The 17377-nt window shown below is 56.9% G+C and overlaps 2 protein-coding genes across 2 annotated transcripts; both read left to right on the forward strand.

Annotated features, from left to right (window-relative positions):
* Window positions 1–3557: 3557 nt before the first annotated feature.
* IUM83_19796 (Copia protein) lies at window positions 3558–5723 on the forward strand (the record flags this gene model as incomplete). Its single annotated transcript, XM_067944862.1, has 1 exon — window positions 3558–5723. The coding sequence occupies one exon, from the start codon at window positions 3558–3560 to the stop codon at window positions 5721–5723; it is 2166 nt and encodes a 721-aa protein (XP_067786753.1).
* A 736-nt stretch (window positions 5724–6459) lies between these two features.
* Window positions 6460–6894, forward strand: IUM83_19797 (integrase core domain protein; the record flags this gene model as incomplete). The annotated part of the gene is made up of 1 exon (XM_067944863.1): window positions 6460–6894. The coding sequence occupies one exon, from the start codon at window positions 6460–6462 to the stop codon at window positions 6892–6894; it is 435 nt and encodes a 144-aa protein (XP_067786749.1).
* Window positions 6895–17377: the final 10483 nt, after the last annotated feature.

Raw genomic sequence — 17377 nt, forward strand, 5'->3', positions numbered from 1 at the left:
GTCTCTGATTGGTAGAAAGATGCTGCTTTCTACCAATAGGATCTTTTGGGTATGTGTGGACCACTCATTGTGGTGGCCCACTTCAATGTATCCATTGGTGTGTCTTACACCAATGTGAGGAAGTATCTAAAACCTTTAACAGATATTTATCTGTTAAACCATAAGCGGCAATTGCCATGCACAAGTGACAGTTGTCACTTGTGACCGTTGTCATGCACAAGTGACTGTTGTCACTTGTGTGTGTAACCCCGTTACATGGTGCAACCGGACGGCTACGTCGATGAAGACCACCCGGACTACGTGTGCAAGCTGAAGCAGTCATTGTACGGGTTGAAGCAGTCGCCGCGCATGTGGCACAAGACCATCGACGAGTTCATGCTGAAGCAGGGGTTCACCAAGTGCGAGTCCGACCATTGCGTCTACGTGAAACGCGACGGACACAGCATGATCTTCGTGGTCATCTACGTGGACGACCTGATCCTGGCCAGCAACGACGACGAGCTGATGGAGTCGACCAAGCGCGCACTCAGCAAACGGTTCGAAATGACAGACCTCGGCGAGCTTACGTACTTCCTCGGCATGGAGATCAAGAACGACTTGGAGTCCGGCAAGGTGACGATGCGGCAGACCAAGTTTCTCAAGTCGATCCTGAGCAAGTTCGGCATGCAGGACAGCAAACCCGTGAAGACGCCGCAGGATCCAGGACTTAAGTTGACCAAGAACATGTGCGAGGGTGGCTGCAAGCATGAAGACACGATGAAGAACGTGCCGTATCGGAGTACTGTCGGCGCGTTGATGTACCTGATGGTGGCGACGCGTCCGGACCTGGCTGCTGCAGTAGGCGTGCTGAGTCAGTTCGCCGCCGACCCGTGTCCCACACACTGGCAAGCCCTCAAGCGTGTGCTTCGGTATCTGCAAGCCACGCCCACGCATGGCATCGAGTTCTCGAAGGGTGACGGCTGCGGAGTTGTGTGTGGCTACTCGGACGCAGACTGGGCTGGTGACATCGAATCGAGAAGAAGTACAAGCGGCTACGCGTTCATGATGAACGGCGGGTGCATCAGCTGGAGGAGCAAGAAGCAGCGGACGGTGGCGCTATCATCTACAGAGGCGGAGTACATGGCGCTGTCAGAGGCGACGCAGGAGGCGGTGTGGCTCAAGGTGTTTCTGCGCGAGCTCGGCGAAATGGCAAGCGATGAAGCAATCAAGATCTACGAGGACAACCAAGGCTCCATCGCGTTGGCCAAGAACCCGGAGTTCCACAAGCGCACCAAGCACATCGACATTCGCTACCACTTCGTGCGTGAGAAGGTGGAAGACGGTCAGGTGGTGTTGGAGTACTGCTCGACGAAGGACATGCTGGCCGACATCATGACGAAGGCGATCACTTCTGTGCAGTTCGAAGTTCTGCGACACAAGCTGGGGATCCAAGGTGCAGTCGACGTCGAGTCGCGTGGGAATGTTGTCAAGGGATCGCCTCGACCAGCTGCGGTGTACCAGTAAAGTACCGGTGTGACCTTCACTCAGTGGTGCCGTAATCATTCGTGTGATGATGGGACGAGGATTACGGGACGCTGATGATGGGACGCGTGGGTACAGGATTGTGGGTACAGGATGGGCATCTACGTGGCACTCGCTGATTGGCTGAAGGACCTACTATCCAGTTAGGAATCCAGTAGAGTGTATCCAGCAGGAATATCCAGTAGGCTTAGAGGTAGCAAGCAGTTCGCGAACTAAGGACCTAAATCAATCACTTTGCATTCTGACATCTAGTGCTCAAACGACCTGCCTTTTGTACCAAGTGGGTGTTCAAGGTCAGGCGCAACGCGGACGGATCGATCGAGAAGTTCAAGGCTCGGCTCGTCGCGAAAGGTTTCGTGCAGAAGTATGGCATCGACTACATCGAGACGTTTTCGCCTGTGGTCAAGTACGTCACGCTGCGAACGATCATTGCGGTTGCCAAGTACTTCGGATGGCCGATGGACCAGCTCGACGTGGTGACTGCGTTCCTGTACGGCTTGATGAAGGAGAAGGTGTTCTGCAGCGTACCTGAAGGCGTGGAACTGGACGACGGTTTCGACTGCGTGGAACTGTTCAAGGCGATTTACGGGCTCAAGCAAGCTTCGCGAGTGTGGAACGAGACCTTCGACGAGTATGTGCGCTCCATCGGTTTTCGCGTCTCAAGCTACGATCCCTGCCTCTACATCAAGGTCGTCGACGGCGAATGCGTTCTGCTGCTGGTCTACGTGGACGACGTCTTAGTAACCGGGAGCTCGGCTGATATGATCGCGGAAGTCAAGCGCCAACTCAAGTCGCGGTTCGAGATGACCGACAGTGGCAAGTGCTCCTTCATCCTCGGGATCGAGGTGGTCGACACCGCGGATGTCAGTGTTAGGCTGAGCCAAGCTCGCTACATCAACGACATCCTGGAGCGCTTTGGCATGCAAGACTGCAAACCCGCTGCAAGTCCGGTCGACATCAGCATGAAGCTGGTCTCAAGCGACGCCATGACCAAGTTGGACGCGCCATTTCGCGAGGCTGTCGGTGCACTCATGCACTTGATGACATCGACTCGCCCGGACATTGCTTTTGCAGTTGGGTATGTGCCACGCTTCATGGAGAACCCGCAAGTCGAGCACTGGATTGCGGTCAAGCGCATCTTCCGCTACCTTCAAGGGACCAAGTCGCACGGAATCCGCTTCTCCCCGGGCAAGGACATCGACTTTCACGGATACTCGGATGCCGACTGGGCTGGTGATCTCAGTGATCGCAAGTCTACGTCGGGCTACCTGTTCCAAGTCGCCGGCGGACCGATCTCATGGGGTTCCAAGAAGCAGTCAAGTGTGTCGCTCTCGACAAGCGAGGCCGAGTACATCGCACTGAGTTTAGCGATTCAAGAAGGCAAGTGGGTGCACAAGCTGCTGTGCGAGATCCTGGTTGCTGCAAGCGGAGTCACGCTCAAGTTGAAGATTTTCGAAGACAACCAGTCGTGCATCAAGATGACCAAGAACCCCGTTAACCATGGCCGCACCAAGCACATCGACATCAAGTACCATCACATCCGCGACGAAGTCAAGCGCGGTGAAGTGATCGTCGAGTACTGCGAGACTGCCACCATGCTGGCCGACATCATGACCAAGGGACTTGCCGGACCACGCCACAAGGACTTGACGGCTGCGCTCGGCGTTCACGCGTGTTCGCATTGAGGGGGCGTGTTGCAGGGTACTGAACCTTGGTACACTGTACCAGTTCCGAGGTACCCGAACCGGTTAACCGAACCGGTCCAATACGACCACACGTTGATTAGACGAGTAGGTTGATTGGACGAGTAGTGTAGAATGATGGTTGATTAGACGCACTAGTTGATAGGACGCATGACCGCGTGTCTTTAGCACTAGCCTAGGGTGTACGCTCCAACAATCCAATCACTTCTGAATTTCGATTCAACCCCCCAAGTGACCTTCCTCGCCTCGCCCCAAGCCTCGGCGGTGTCTACGACCAAGTCAACCAGTGCAAGACCCAACTACGACCTTCTTCAGGTTATGAGCCCAAGCACCATGTCCTCTGTCCAAGACACCAAGATCTCCATCGACAAGTTCAACGGCGATAACTACGCCACGTGGAACCGCTACATGCGTGGCGTGTTCCTGACCAAGTCGGTGTGGAGCGTCGTGAACCGCGAGACGAAACCAAGCTTCGCGGACACGAGGGCCAAGGACGACTACGTCAAGTCGAGCAACATCGCGTTCGGCCTGATGTTGCTCCACATGGATGCTGACTACCATCATGTGGTCGACGACTGCGAGGAAGCGTGGGTGGCCTGGACGCGACTGCGTTCGCTCTACGGGGGGTCGCAGAAGGCTGGACGCATCTACCTGAAGCGCCAGCTCTTCAGCATGGAGATGGCAGAAGGCGGCAATGTGCTTCATCATTGCAATGAAGTCCTCAACATCAGCGCCAAGCTCAGCAACATCGGCGCCAAGATGGAGGATGAAGACGTGGCGATCGGCTTGCTCAGGAGTCTGCCCAAGCGTTTCGAGAACGTCGTTCTCAACTTGGAGATGAGCAACGCAGAGCTGCGCACTCAAGATGTGATCAAGGTGCTCACGAATGAGCACATCAAGCGGCAGGGCGAGAAGACGGCTCAGGTGAAGATTGAAGACGCTGCGAGGGCCTTCAATGCCGAGCGTGAAAGTCGCCACTGCACGTACTGCGGAAAATCGGGGCACGTCATGGAAAAGTGCTGGACCAAGCAGAAGGAAGAGAATCGAGGTGCACGACGTGGCCGGTCTGGTCGCGGTGCGAACAACGTCCAGTGGCGTGACGACTGCGATGACGACTGCGTCGCGTTCGCGGTCTCTATGGAGTGTGGAGTCTCCAGGACCAACAAGTTTCAAGGCTCATGGGCGATCGACAGTGGTGCCACGCACCACATCTGCAACGACAAGGCCAAGTTTGTCGACATCAAGGTGTGCGACGAAGGTGAACTCACGGTCGCCAACGGCAACACGGCCAAGATCATGGGAGTCGGGACGGTGGTGCAGCGGGTCACTTTGCCCAACGGCAAGGGGCGCGACATTCGCATTCAAGACGCACTGTATGTCCCAAGCATGAACAAGAACCTGCTCTCGGTGCCGCAGATCAACCGAAGCGGACAGTTCAAGGTGGTGTTTGATGGTGCTGAAATACACATCGCACAGAAGAAGTCGAAGAAAATCGTGGCTTCCACGGACCTGATCGACGGTCTCTACTGGCTCCGAGTCCCAAGCTGCGCTGCGAATTCGGTGTCCAAGGCGTCGGTCAACGCGGTGGATCTTCATGCGCGTTTGGGTCACGCGCCGAATGACGTTCTTCGGAAAATGGTCTCAAGTGGCATGGTGACGGGTGCGAAAATGCCGACATCATCCAAGAAGTCAAGCCAATGTCGTGGGTGCCAACAAGGGAAAATGGTGCAAAAGCCCTTCCCAAGCAACCCGAACAAGCGCAAGTACAAGCCGTTCGAGTTCCTCCACTTCGACATTTGCGGGCCCATGGAGGAAGAGTCGCTGGGTGGCAGCCGCTACTTGCTGCTCATCACGGACGAAGCCAGCGGCTGCATGTCGAGATTCTATCTGCGAGCCAGGTCGGAGAGCGAAGGTTGCTTGCGCCGATTCATCACCAAGGTGGAGAAGCAATTCGATGCCAGGGTGAAGTTCGTGCGCCATGACGGGGCCAAGGAGTTCGCGACCAATTCGCTCTTGGCGTACTACGAAGACCACGGCATCGAAGTGCAGCCCACGGTTCGGTATGCGCACCAAACCAACGCGACGGCTGAACGCGCCAACCGAACCATCGTGACCATCGGCCGCAGCATGCTTCACTACGCTGGGTTGGACAAGACGTTCTGGGCGGAAGCAGCGATGACGGCGATCTACATCAAGAATCGTCTGCCGTCACCCAAGTCGCCCGACAAAACTCCGTTCGAGATCGTCTACAAGTCCAAGCCCAACGTCAAGCACATGCGGATCTTCGGGTGCAAGGCCTACGTTTTGACGCCGAAGGAGAAGCGACTCAAGTGGGACCCGAAAGCTCGTGAAGGAATTTTCATGGGTTACGAGGAGCGTTCCAAGGCGTATCGAGTTTATGACATCGAGGCGGGGCAGGTGGTGATTTCTCGCGATGTCACATTCGATGAGTCAAGCTTCGACGACTCCAAGGCTGCTGATGGTGAAGACGTCAACTGACTTACCGACGTTTTCGACGACATGCAAGTCTCCGAGGACTCCGGCACAAGGGTGAAAAGTAACGGTCGTTTGAGCACTTGATGTCAGAATGCAAAGTGATTGATTTAGGTCCTTAGTACGCGAACTGCTTGCTACCTCTAAGCCTACTGGATATTCGTGCTGGATACACTCTACTGGATTCCTAACTGGATAGAAGGTCCTTCAGCCAATCATCAGCGTCCCGTAACCCTCGTCCCATCATCACACGAATGATGGCGGCACCACTGAGTGAAGGTCACACCGGTACCTTACTGGTACACCACAGCTGGTCGAGGCGATCCCTTGACAACAACCACGCCACAAGGACTTGACGGCTGCGCTCGGCGTTCACGCGTGTTCGCATTGAGGGGGCGTGTTGCAGGGTACTGAACCTTGGTACACTGTACCAGTTCCGAGGTACCCGAACCGGTTAACCGAACCGGTCCAATACGACCACACGTTGATTAGACGAGTAGGTTGATTGGACGAGTAGTGCAGAATGATGGTTGATTAGACGCACTAGTTGATAGGACGCATGGCCGCGTGTCTTTAGCACTAGCCTAGGGTGTACGCTCCAACAATCCAATCACTTCTGAATTTCGATTCAACCCCCCAAGTGACCTTCCTCGCCTCGCCCCAAGCCTCGGCGGTGTCTACGACCAAGTCAACCAGTGCAAGACCCAACTGCGACCTTCTTCAGGTTATGAGCCCAAGCACCATGTCCTCTGTCCAAGACACTAAGATCTCCATCGACAAGTTCAACGGCGATAACTACGCCACGTGGAACCGCTACATGCGTGGCGTGTTCCTGACCAAGTCGGTGTGGAGCGTCGTGAACCGCGAGACGAAACCAAGCTTCGCGGACACGAGGGCCAAGGACGACTACGTCAAGTCGAGCAACATCGCGTTCGGCCTGATGTTGCTCCACATGGATGCTGACTACCATCATGTGGTCGACGACTGCGAGGAAGCGTGGGTGGCCTGGACGCGACTGCGTTCGCTCTACGGGGGGTCGCAGAAGGCTGGACGCATCTACCTGAAGCGCCAGCTCTTCAGCATGGAGATGGCAGAAGGCGGCAATGTGCTTCATCATTGCAATGAAGTCCTCAATGTAACGGGGTTACACGCACAAGTGGCTACAAGCCACTTGTGAATTTAACAGATAGGTTATCTGTTAAAAGTTTTAGATACTTCCTCACCTTGGTGTAAGACACACCAATGGATACATTGAAGTGGGTCACCACAGTGAGCGGTCCACACATACCCAAAAGATCCTATTGGTAGAAAGCAGCATCTTTCTACCAATCAGAGACATGCATATTAGCGGGGCTCTGACAGCCAGCCGCTGCCAACCCTTTCATAGATGATAAACAGTTTTTAGCAGATTTAGGAGGAAGATCAATTTACAAACAATACAGTTCTCATTTTACCTATTCTAAGTCACTTGGAATCCTTTCTTACTTAACTTATACTTGTGTATTCAAATATAATTACCCTAAGTAATTGCTAAGTACTTACGCTTCCTCATACACGTTGCGCAACGTGTAAGCTAAAGTAGTGAGTCAAGTTAGACCCACTACACCTGGTAGCACTTTGTAGTCCGTCCAACGACCGACTGCTTGACGTTCGTACGCGGTGTACGAACGCGGAGCCGAGAACGACATGAGCTGCAAGTCGTTCACCAGCGGTATCGGGTATACCATCAGCTGTGTGAGGCCGTTCACCAGCCTGTAGTCGATACAAAGTCGAATGTCGACCCCATTCTTCTTAACGATCACAACGATGGGTGATGCCCAGGGTGACGTCGACGGTTGGATCATGCTTGCACTAAGGAGGCCTTTGATGAGATCGGCTACCTTCTCCTTGAATTGTGGCGGGATTTTCCTGACGCGTTGAGCGACGGGCTTCGCGTCTCCAACATCGATGTCGCAGACGACTCCGACGGCTGCGGGCGGTAACGCGTTACCCTTCCCGATTAGGCACTTCCGCCGCTTCCAGATGATCTGGCGCAGGCGTTCTCCCTCGCGGACGGCGGCTTCTGGATCGATGTTGGTCGGCTGTCCGACCTTGAGGTCTTCGATCTTCACCTCAGCGGTCAGCGAGAGATCCGGCAAGACTGCCATCTCTGCCTCCAGGTCTTCCGCGAAGAGGTCGGAGCCTTCATGGATGAGGACTGCGTCCTCTTCCGCTTCGACCTGGACATCCATCTCAAAGTCTGAGACGTGCGTTCCCTGGGCTGCTTCGACGTGCTTCTCGATCTTGGGTCGATTCTCTGTCGCTTCCCTCTGAGTGGTCACAATCGCGGCGATCACGGGCAGCGTATCTGGACACTCTCCCCCAGGGCTGGCAGACCGTCCTCCATCTCGACGCAGGATTCTCTGCGGGGTTTGGTATGTCGGGCGTTCCGTCATGGGAACATTGGATTCCTCCTCAACCCAGACATCGTCAGCGTCGCAGGTAGCACTGTACGCCAGGTTCTGCCATTCTTGGCAGCGGCGCGAACCCGGTTGAACGAAACCGAACGCGCGCGGAACAGTGTCCGCGGGCGTCCACCAGCCTATTGGAGTGTGAGCGTCGAGCATTACGCTTCGCTCTCCAATGTTCGTGACAGGCAGATACAACCTCCTCCCGATTCTTCCCTTGATGAGGGTGATGACCCACGACTTCCCTCGAGTTACCCAGAGCAGCGGTGCGGCTCGGTCGGGTCTCAGCGGGACGTCCTGTGTCCGTCCTGGGTCGATCCTCAGTGGCGACGCGGCGGATATTGGGTGCATCTTGGCGCCGTACAGGGGTCGCCTCCCGACCAGCTGAATGCGGACTTCGTCTGGCAGGCAGGCAGTCTCATCCGCCGTGTCGATACGTACCCCAGCTGGGACCATGAAGTTCATCCCCAGTATCGCGTGTTGGCCTACTACATCCCCCACCCAGAGGTCCATGAAGTACACCAAATTCCCCGCCAAGGTGATCTTGACCCTCGTTCTTCCGATCGTGTAGTACGTTTCATCGTGGATTCCAACGCAAGTTTGTGTCACATCTGTGTCGATCAGGCAGCCTACCTCACGAGCAAAGGTGGTGTCCAGGATGGACACCTCGGCACCTGTATCGAGAAGCAACACTCCGCGACGGTTGTTCAGCTTTCCGTGAATCTTGGCTTGTTTGTACCACTTCTGCGGCGCGTAATGTTTCCAGTACCCGCGTCGCTCTCCCGGTTGCAAGTCAATCGCGTCCAGGAGGGGTTCTCGTGCATACTCGTCCGCGTACCCGAGGGTCGCGACTTGAGGAGCACGCTCACGCGTGGTACGTACCCGTTTGGATTCACATGTATTATCGTTGGAGGCAGCCGAGCTTTCACTAACCGCCTTTCGCGACTGCTTGGTCACAAATGCATAGACTAAAACGGATCGCTCGTCTCGTACTGGTTTCCGACCCAGCGAGCGATCTAGTTTAACATCTTTTCGGCGGTTGGTGGAAGCATCCCTGCGTGTTTCTGTGGATCATACCATTGACGAAGCTGGTTGAAGAATTCTTCCTTTGAGCATCCACCTATGTCGTGCACGTCTCCACAGGCCTTACACGCGCGCAGGCAGCGGTCCGTCGGGTGACGACCACCACATTTCTGACACGTCAGCAAACTCCAGCAATCTCCCTCCAAGTGTCGACGTGAGCTACAATGTCGGCATCGGGGGCGGTCGCGTCCCGCGTCGTCTACTCCAGCGTCGCGCCGCGCGGGTTCCCCCGGCGGCATTTGGCCGGCCACAAACATTTTGGCCCGGTCGTCCTCATCCCGATCCTGGTCGTACAACTGGTCCTCGCTGTCACAACTTTCTCGCCCCGAGTCGTAGCCGTCTGTCGCGGCATGGATCGCGTGCACCGCCCGCGGGGGTGGCGCCGGCGAGACTGGTGCCTTCTGTCGGAACTTGTTTGACCCGAAGAGTGCCTTCTTCTGATGAGCGAGCCCTCGTTGTCGAGCGCGCAGTTTCTTCTCCAGGGCGTCCGCGTCGGGGACTTCCATGAGCGTGAGACGGGATGCCAACTCTTGTTCCTGGGACCCAAGGGTGTTGATGAATAACACCACGTGCTCCCGTTTCTCTTCAGCTGTTCCGTCCGCATAGGGGATTTTGGTCCGCACGGCCGCCACGTTGAGCCTGTACAAGTACTCCAGCGGGGTTTCGTCGGGGTGCTTCGATGCATGGTAGTAGCGACTCGCCGTGGACACGCCTTTGTCTCAGTACTGGATCCTGAACTGTTCCGTGAGGTCGGTCCATGACTTCCGGACGTTCTTGGATAGCTGCAAGTACCACTGGCGGGCGGGGCCTGCCATCAGGTCTCCGAACAGCGTACACACTTCTTCTCCCGTCATTCTGTCGCGACGCGACGCGGACTTTACCCGGTTGAACCATGCTCGAGCTTTCTCTTCGCTGTCGTCTCGGCCGTGGAATTCCTTGAGTTCAGAAAATGCGGAGAGGCGTACTCGGGTGAGACCCGTTCCGGCCGTCGCGGTTGAGACCACGGCCGCGGTCCCCGGCGTCCCGGTTTCCAGATCGAACAAGTCTTCCGGATCCTCGTCTTGATCGCGCGCCTGGCGCTTGGACCTGGGCGTTGATCGTGAACTCACGGACTCCATGGCAACGTCGGCCGGTTCTCGCGGGGTCGTCGCTTGTGGCGTCGTCCTGACAGTCGGTGCCGGCTCGGTTCGAGTTGGCACACTCGTGGTGCGCATCATCGTCGACCGCATCAGTCGGATGATCGCGTCTTCCAATGCTTTAGGGATCACGTTCTCTTCGGGGGACTGGCTCTCCGTCCGCGTCGGTGCAGCTGTCAGTTGCATGATTCGCGGCGGACGACCTGGTATCGGCATTCGTTTTGGGGACTCGATGCTGCTGTCCGAGCCCACACTCGACTGGTATTGGGGTCGTAGCAGAGGCGGTGGAACCACCCCCCGATCGACGCGGAGCGAAAGCCCCTCGCGTTTGAATACGCGGTCACCAAAACGTCGTCCACGTAGACCAGCAGCAGAACGCATTCGCCGTCGACGACCTTGAAAAAGGAAGGTCGTTTGTGCACTTGATGTCAGAATGCAAAGTGATTGATTTAGGTCCTTAGTTCGCGAACTGCTTGCTACCTCTAAGCCTACTGGATATTCCTGCTGGATACACTCTACTGGATTCTAACTGGATAGAAGGTCCTCAGCCAATCAGCGAGTGCGTAGATGCCATCCTGTACCCATCACCTACGCGTCCATCATCAGCGTCCCGTAATCATCGTCCCATCATCACACGAATGATTCGGCACCCTAGTGAAGGTCACACCGGTACCTTCTGGTACACCGCGCTGGTCGAGGCGATCCCTTGACAAGCATTCCCAGCGACTCGACGTCGGCTGCATTGGATCCCCAGCGTGACGCAGAACTTCCGAACTGCACAGAAGTGATCGCCTTCGTCATGTGCGGCCAGCAGCATGTCCTTCGTCGAGCAGCTCACACCCACCTGACCGTCTTCCACCTTCTCACGCACGAAGTGGTAGCGAATGTCGATTGTGCGATTGCGCTTGTGGAACTCCGGGTTCTTAGGCAACGCGATGGAGCCTTAGTTTGTCCTCGTAGATCTTGATGCTTCATCGCTTGCGATTTCGCTGAGCTCGCGCAGAAACACCTTGAGCCCACCGCCTCCTGCGTCCTCTGACAGCGCCATATGCTCCGCCTCTGGTAGATGATAGCGCCACCGTCCGCTGCTTCTTGCTCCTCAGCTGATGCACCCGCCGTTCATCGAGACGCGTAGCCGCTTTGTACTTCTTCTCGATTCGATGTCCCCAGCCCAGTCTGCGTCCGAGTAGCCACACCACCGCAGCCGTCACCCTTCGAGAACTCGATGCCATGCGTGGGCGTGGCTTGCAGATACCGAAGCGCAGCGAGGGGCTTGCCAGTGTGTGGGACACGGGTCGGCGGCGAACTGACTCAAGCACGCCTACTGCAGCAGCCAGGTCCGGACGCGTCGCCACCATCAGGTACATCAACGCGCCGACATGCTCCGATACGGCACGTTCTTCATCGTGTCTTGCTTGCAGTCACCCTCGCACATGTTCTTGGTCAGCTTAAGTCCTGGATCCTGCGGCGTCTTCACGGGTTTGCAGTCCTGCATGCCGAACTTGCTCAGGATCGACTGAGAAACTGGTCTGCCGCATCGTCACCTTGCCGGACTCCAAGTCGTTCTTGATCTCCATGCCGAGGAAGTACGTAAGCTCGCCGAGGTCTGTCATTTCGAACCGTTTGCTGAGTGCGCGCTCGGTCGACTCCATCAGCTCGTCGTCGTTGCTGGCCAGGATCAGGTCGTCCACGTACGCGCTTGGTCGACTCCATCAGCTCGTCGTCGTTGCTGGCCAGGATCAGGTCGTCCACGTAGATGACCACGAAGATCATGCTGTGTCCGTCGTGTTTCACGTAGACGCAATGGTCGGACTCGCACTTGGTGAACCCCAGCTTCAGCATGAACTCGTCGATGGTCTTGCCACATGCGCGGCGACTGCTTCACCCGTACAACGACTGCTTCAGCTTGCACACGTAGTCCGGGTGGTCTTCATCGGCGTAGCCGTCGGTTGCACCATGTAGATCTCTTCGTCCAAGCCGCCATTCAGGAACGCCGTCTTCACATCCATCTGATGCGCTGAGACCATACTTGGCGGCCAAACTCAGCCGGCCCGGATCGACGTGAACTTGGCCACTGGGCGAAGGTCTCGTCGTAGTCGACGCCGTACTTCTGCGAGAACCCCTTGGCCACCAGACGCGCCTTGAACCGTTCGACCTCTCCAGCCTGGTTCTCCTTCACGCGAAACACCCATCTGTTGCCGATGGCCTTGCGTCCCTTCGGCAGTGGTACCACTTCCACGTCTTGTTCTTGAGCGAGCAGGTCGTACTCCGAGTTGCATGCTTCCCTCCATGGCTGCGTCGCTGGATTCCATCGCCGACTGAACGTAGTCGGCATCTCTCCCACTGAATCCACGACGTACGCAGCCTCAAAATCTTGACTCTCTTGGGCCGCCGCAGACATCTCATCCAGCGTCAACGTCCATTCTGCGGCGCATATCGCTGGCCCTCGGCACCTCCACGGCTTCTTCTAGTGACTGCGTCCGCGGGTGTCGCTTGCTGCCGGGTTCGAAGTCTTCATCCCGCGCAGCCTCATCCTCACTGCCGTCCTTATCCGATTCGGACGGAGTCTCTTCATCCGTGGCATCTTCATCGTCTGCATCTGGCAGACCAATCACCACCTCCTTCGTAGCATATTTGCGTCTCCACCGTCGAAGACGTCTTCCATGAACTGCGCGTCGCGGCTCACCAACACGCGACCGCTCTCGATCTCTTCAAACCGATACGCTTTCTCGTGCTCCGAGTACCCCAGGAACCGGCAACGCACCGACCGGGCGTCAAACTTGGACCGCTTCGCCTTCAGGACCAGCACGTACGCGTGGCAGAACACCTTGAGGGTTCGCCAGCAGTGGCTTCTTTCCCGTCAAACTTGGTGCGGCGACTTGTCGTGGCTAATGGCGCGTGTCGGACACCGGTTCCGGAGGAACTGTGGCTCACCACCGCTTCACCTAACCCTTCGACAACCCGGCATGCTCCACATGCAGCGCGCACACTCCACCAACGTCCGGTTCATCCGTTCCACCACGCCGTTCGCTGTGGCGTGTACGGCGTGAACTTCTGCACGATACCACGGTCGCTGCAGGCTTGGCCATCTCGCGCGAAGTGTACTCGCCACCGTTGTCGCTCGGAGCGTTTCACCACGCTTGCCGGTCTGCGTTTCAGCCAACGCAACGAACTCAGCGAACTTGGCGGCCACCTCCGACTTGTTCCGCATCAATACACCACACAAAAGTGCGACTTGTCGTCGATGAACGGCGATGTAGCGCTTGCCCCAAACAGAACGTCTGCATGGGGCCGCACATCGCTGTGAACCGCTTCCAGCACTTGTGTCGCACGGTTTGGAGACGACTTCATGTAGCTCACTCGCGTTTGCGCCGGTGGCATCCGTCACACAGCTCCCACTGCTTCACCGACGTCATGTCGATGCCAGAGCCGTAGCCCTTCTTGACGATGGCGTCTAGACCGCCGTCCAATGTGACCAAGTCAGAAGGTGCCAGAGGTACGACGTGGTGTCCCCTTTGCGACCCTTCGAGCTGCACGACTGGCCTCGTCAGGCATCACCGGTGTCATGTTCAGCAGACAGCCCTTTGCCTTCGCGAGCACCGAGCTTCCACTGAGACCCTTCGTCTCCGCGAAGCACCCGTAGCTCTCGACGTCACAGGCCCGACGTCCTGGTGAATCTGCCGACGGAGAACAGGTTGCGCGACACTGGGAATGTGCCACACATTCGTGAGCGCACCCTTCTTGACGCCGCGCGGGGTCTGCATCTTCATCCGATGTCGCCTCTCCCGATCGCTTGCACCACCCGTCGTCCGCGGATGTACGTCCACCGGCGAGATCTTCTTATAGTTCCTCGATGAACTTCTTGGAACTGGTCATTGTGCTGCGTCGCACCCGGAGTCGACCAGCCACCCTCATTCGACTTGGTGGTGTTGCCCCACCACCAACCGAAGAAAGTCGCCAGAGTCGACCTCACTCTGCGCGACGTTCGCTCGCTGCGGCCTCTGCCGCTCCGCGTTCTCGCGGATTCGCACAGGACACTTGGCGATCCAATGTCCTTGCTCCCCACAGTAGTGGCAGGCGTTGGCCTTGTTGACGGTCGCCTGCCGTCCTTCGCGCTTGCCGTTGTCGCTTGTCGCAGCAGCTGCCTTGACCGTGCGCGGCTCCGTCGACGCCGCCGCCCCTTGCGCTTCTGTCTCATGCACCAGCACCGAGCCGTCACGAGTTCCCGACAGCGAGTCGGCTCTCGACTCAACGCCGTGATGAGGAACTGGTACGACTCGCTGGAGATCCCAAGAAGCGTGATCACCAAGTCATCCTCGCTGACCGGGCGCCCACTGCGTCGAGCTGCTCCGCCAAGTCTTGATCTTGTGATGTGCTCAGCACATCATCACCTTCCGCCATCATCGTCGTGAAGAAACGTTGACGAAGAAGAGCTGGTGGCCAACTCTTCTTCTCGAAGTGTCCTTCAGTTTTGACCATGCATCGTACGCATTCTTCGCCGACCGGACCAGCGGCGGCTGCAGTCTTCCATCGCGAGACAGATGATCGCCAGCGCCTTGCGAGACTTCCTGAACGTCGTTTGGTCCAGCGTAGTGGCGCAGTGCTCCAGCTTGATCTCTCCGCTTGTCACTTCCACAGGTCTCGTTCCTCGAGCACCATCGCCATCTTGAACTTCCACGTGTGGAAGTTGGTTCGAATCGAACTTGTTGATGCGGAGGTCGTGGTCGAGGCGGCGTCCATGGCAGCGTAGTCGGAGTCTTCAGCGGGAAACAGGGGCTTGGGCTCATAACCAAAAGTAAAGGTCGTTTTAGCACTACGTGTCAGAATGCCAAGTGACTGATTTAGGTCCTTAGTTCGCGAACTGCTTGCTACCTCTAAGCCTACTGGATATTCCTGCTGGATACACTCTACTGGATTCCTAACTGGATAGAAGGTCCTTCAGCCAATCAGCGAGTGCCACGTAGATGCCCATCCTGTACCCACAATCCTGTACCCATGCGTCCCATCATCAGCGTCCCGTAACCCTCGTCCCATCATCATACGAATGATGGCGGCACCACGGAGTGAAGGTCACACCGGTACCATACTGGTACACCGCAGCTGGTCGAGGCGATCCCTTGACAACAGCACTTGCTTCTTCGAGTCCAGCGCTGCGACGAGGACGCCGAACATTGTCGCGATCTTGGTTGTCCAGACGCGATTTGCGCTTCCCCGCCTGCGTGAACACCCTTGTGCCGGCGTCGTCGGAGACTTGCATGTCGTCGAAAACGTCGGTGAGTCGGTTGATTTCTTCACCCTCATCAGCCTTGGAGTCGTCGAAGCTTGACTCACCGAATGTGACATCGCGAGAGATGACCACCTGCCCCGCCTCGACGTCATAAACTCGATACGCCTTGGAACGCTCCTCGTAACCCATGAAAATTCCTTCACGAGTGTGGTGAAGCGGACCGCGAGACGAGAAGTGACGAGCAAGGCGCGCCTGAGGACCGTTGCCGAGAGTGAAGGAACGCGATCGGTACGGAATCTTCTGCGGAAAGGTGTGAAAAACGTCCCAGACGCCAAGTCTGAGTCGGAGCCGTCATTCAAGGCTCTAGGACGGCCTCACTTTAGTGACACCCGCTTGAATGACCCGTCTCAGGTCTGGGACGGCCCCGTCCTAGGAACCCTGAGACGCGGTCTGAAGGACCCTCTCAGAGATCCAGCATCATAAATCAGGGCATGCGTCATCGAAGTAGGGTTAGGCATGGAACTGTGGCTTAGCAATCTTTAAGTAGTCGGTCGTAGCATAGGATAGGTGTAAGGCTCAGTCCAGAATCTTCTTTGTGCCGCTCAAATTGGATTTCTCCCTTGCGGTCCAAGGCTTCCGAGTGCCGGCAAACAGAGCCGCCCGATAACGCGGCCCCGTCCTCGGTCGTCGGTGTACTCACCCGCAGACCCGTCCCAACAGGAGGGACACGTTAAACGATACCGCTCAAGCACGCCCGATAACGCGTCGCTGAAGGCGAAGATCCGTGCCGGCCCGATAACGCCGCACAAAAACCGCGTCGGCCCCGATAACGCCACACACCCCAAGGACGCGACGCACCGATAACTGCACGTGTTCAAGGGCACGAAAGGAGAAAAGACGGATCAAGGACAAGACCGTCCCAGTAAGGAAGACTTCATGCTCCAAGTTTGAACTACTCGTTACCCTATCCTGAGATACGCTACTCAAGTCCTGGGGAAATACCCGACGCGCCCACCGACAGCGGACGCGACGGGTTTTGTCAGAGGACGACTTTGCAGATTTCTGTGAGGGCGCTACTCCACAATGGTGCCGCGACCGGGAGTACTCCGGAAGATGGAGTAACGATCAAGCAAGAACCTGGAGTGGATGCGCCGTCGATTGGAAGGTCGTCGACGGCAAGTGAGCAAGAGAGACCGGACGCGTCGTGGAGCCCGGAGGAACCTTCACGACGAGCCATGGTGCCACGACGAACACGAGGGGCTCGATGAACAGTTTGCGTTCCCGATGGCGGCTCCCACGGAGCCCGGACCTCGGTTCACGCCGAGGTCCGACCGATCTGAAGGCGGAAGACCACCCACCCACCACAAGGCCGCCGCCAAGCCTAAGCTCAAGAAGAAGAAGAAGCTGCGCGCGCCGGAATCCGCCGACGAAGCTGCCCAAGACGGGAGGCAAGAACCCGGGACGCCAATACACGGAGGAGGAACTGGACTATGTCTTAGGCAAGGCACGTTAGCTCGCCTGCTGAACGCGACCCGATTCTGAGCTTCGTCCGTCCCAAGCTGATCAACGGCTCACCGGACCGATCAGAACCGGACTGGGCGAGCATCACGGACGTCGGATGGCGAGTGCACGCGCTCTTTGGTATGCTTCGTGAGTCGGGCTTCGTGCTGGGTGCGTTCGAAATGGAGAGTGTTCGACTAGGAGCTGGCGTCCTGGAAGGACTCGATCAAACTATGATGGGCCCTTGGCTGGAGTTAGTCGGGATGG

This window comes from Phytophthora cinnamomi, assembly GCF_018691715.1.
Source record: "Phytophthora cinnamomi strain GKB4 chromosome Unknown Contig65, whole genome shotgun sequence".
Lineage (NCBI taxonomy): Eukaryota > Oomycota > Peronosporomycetes > Peronosporales > Peronosporaceae > Phytophthora > Phytophthora cinnamomi.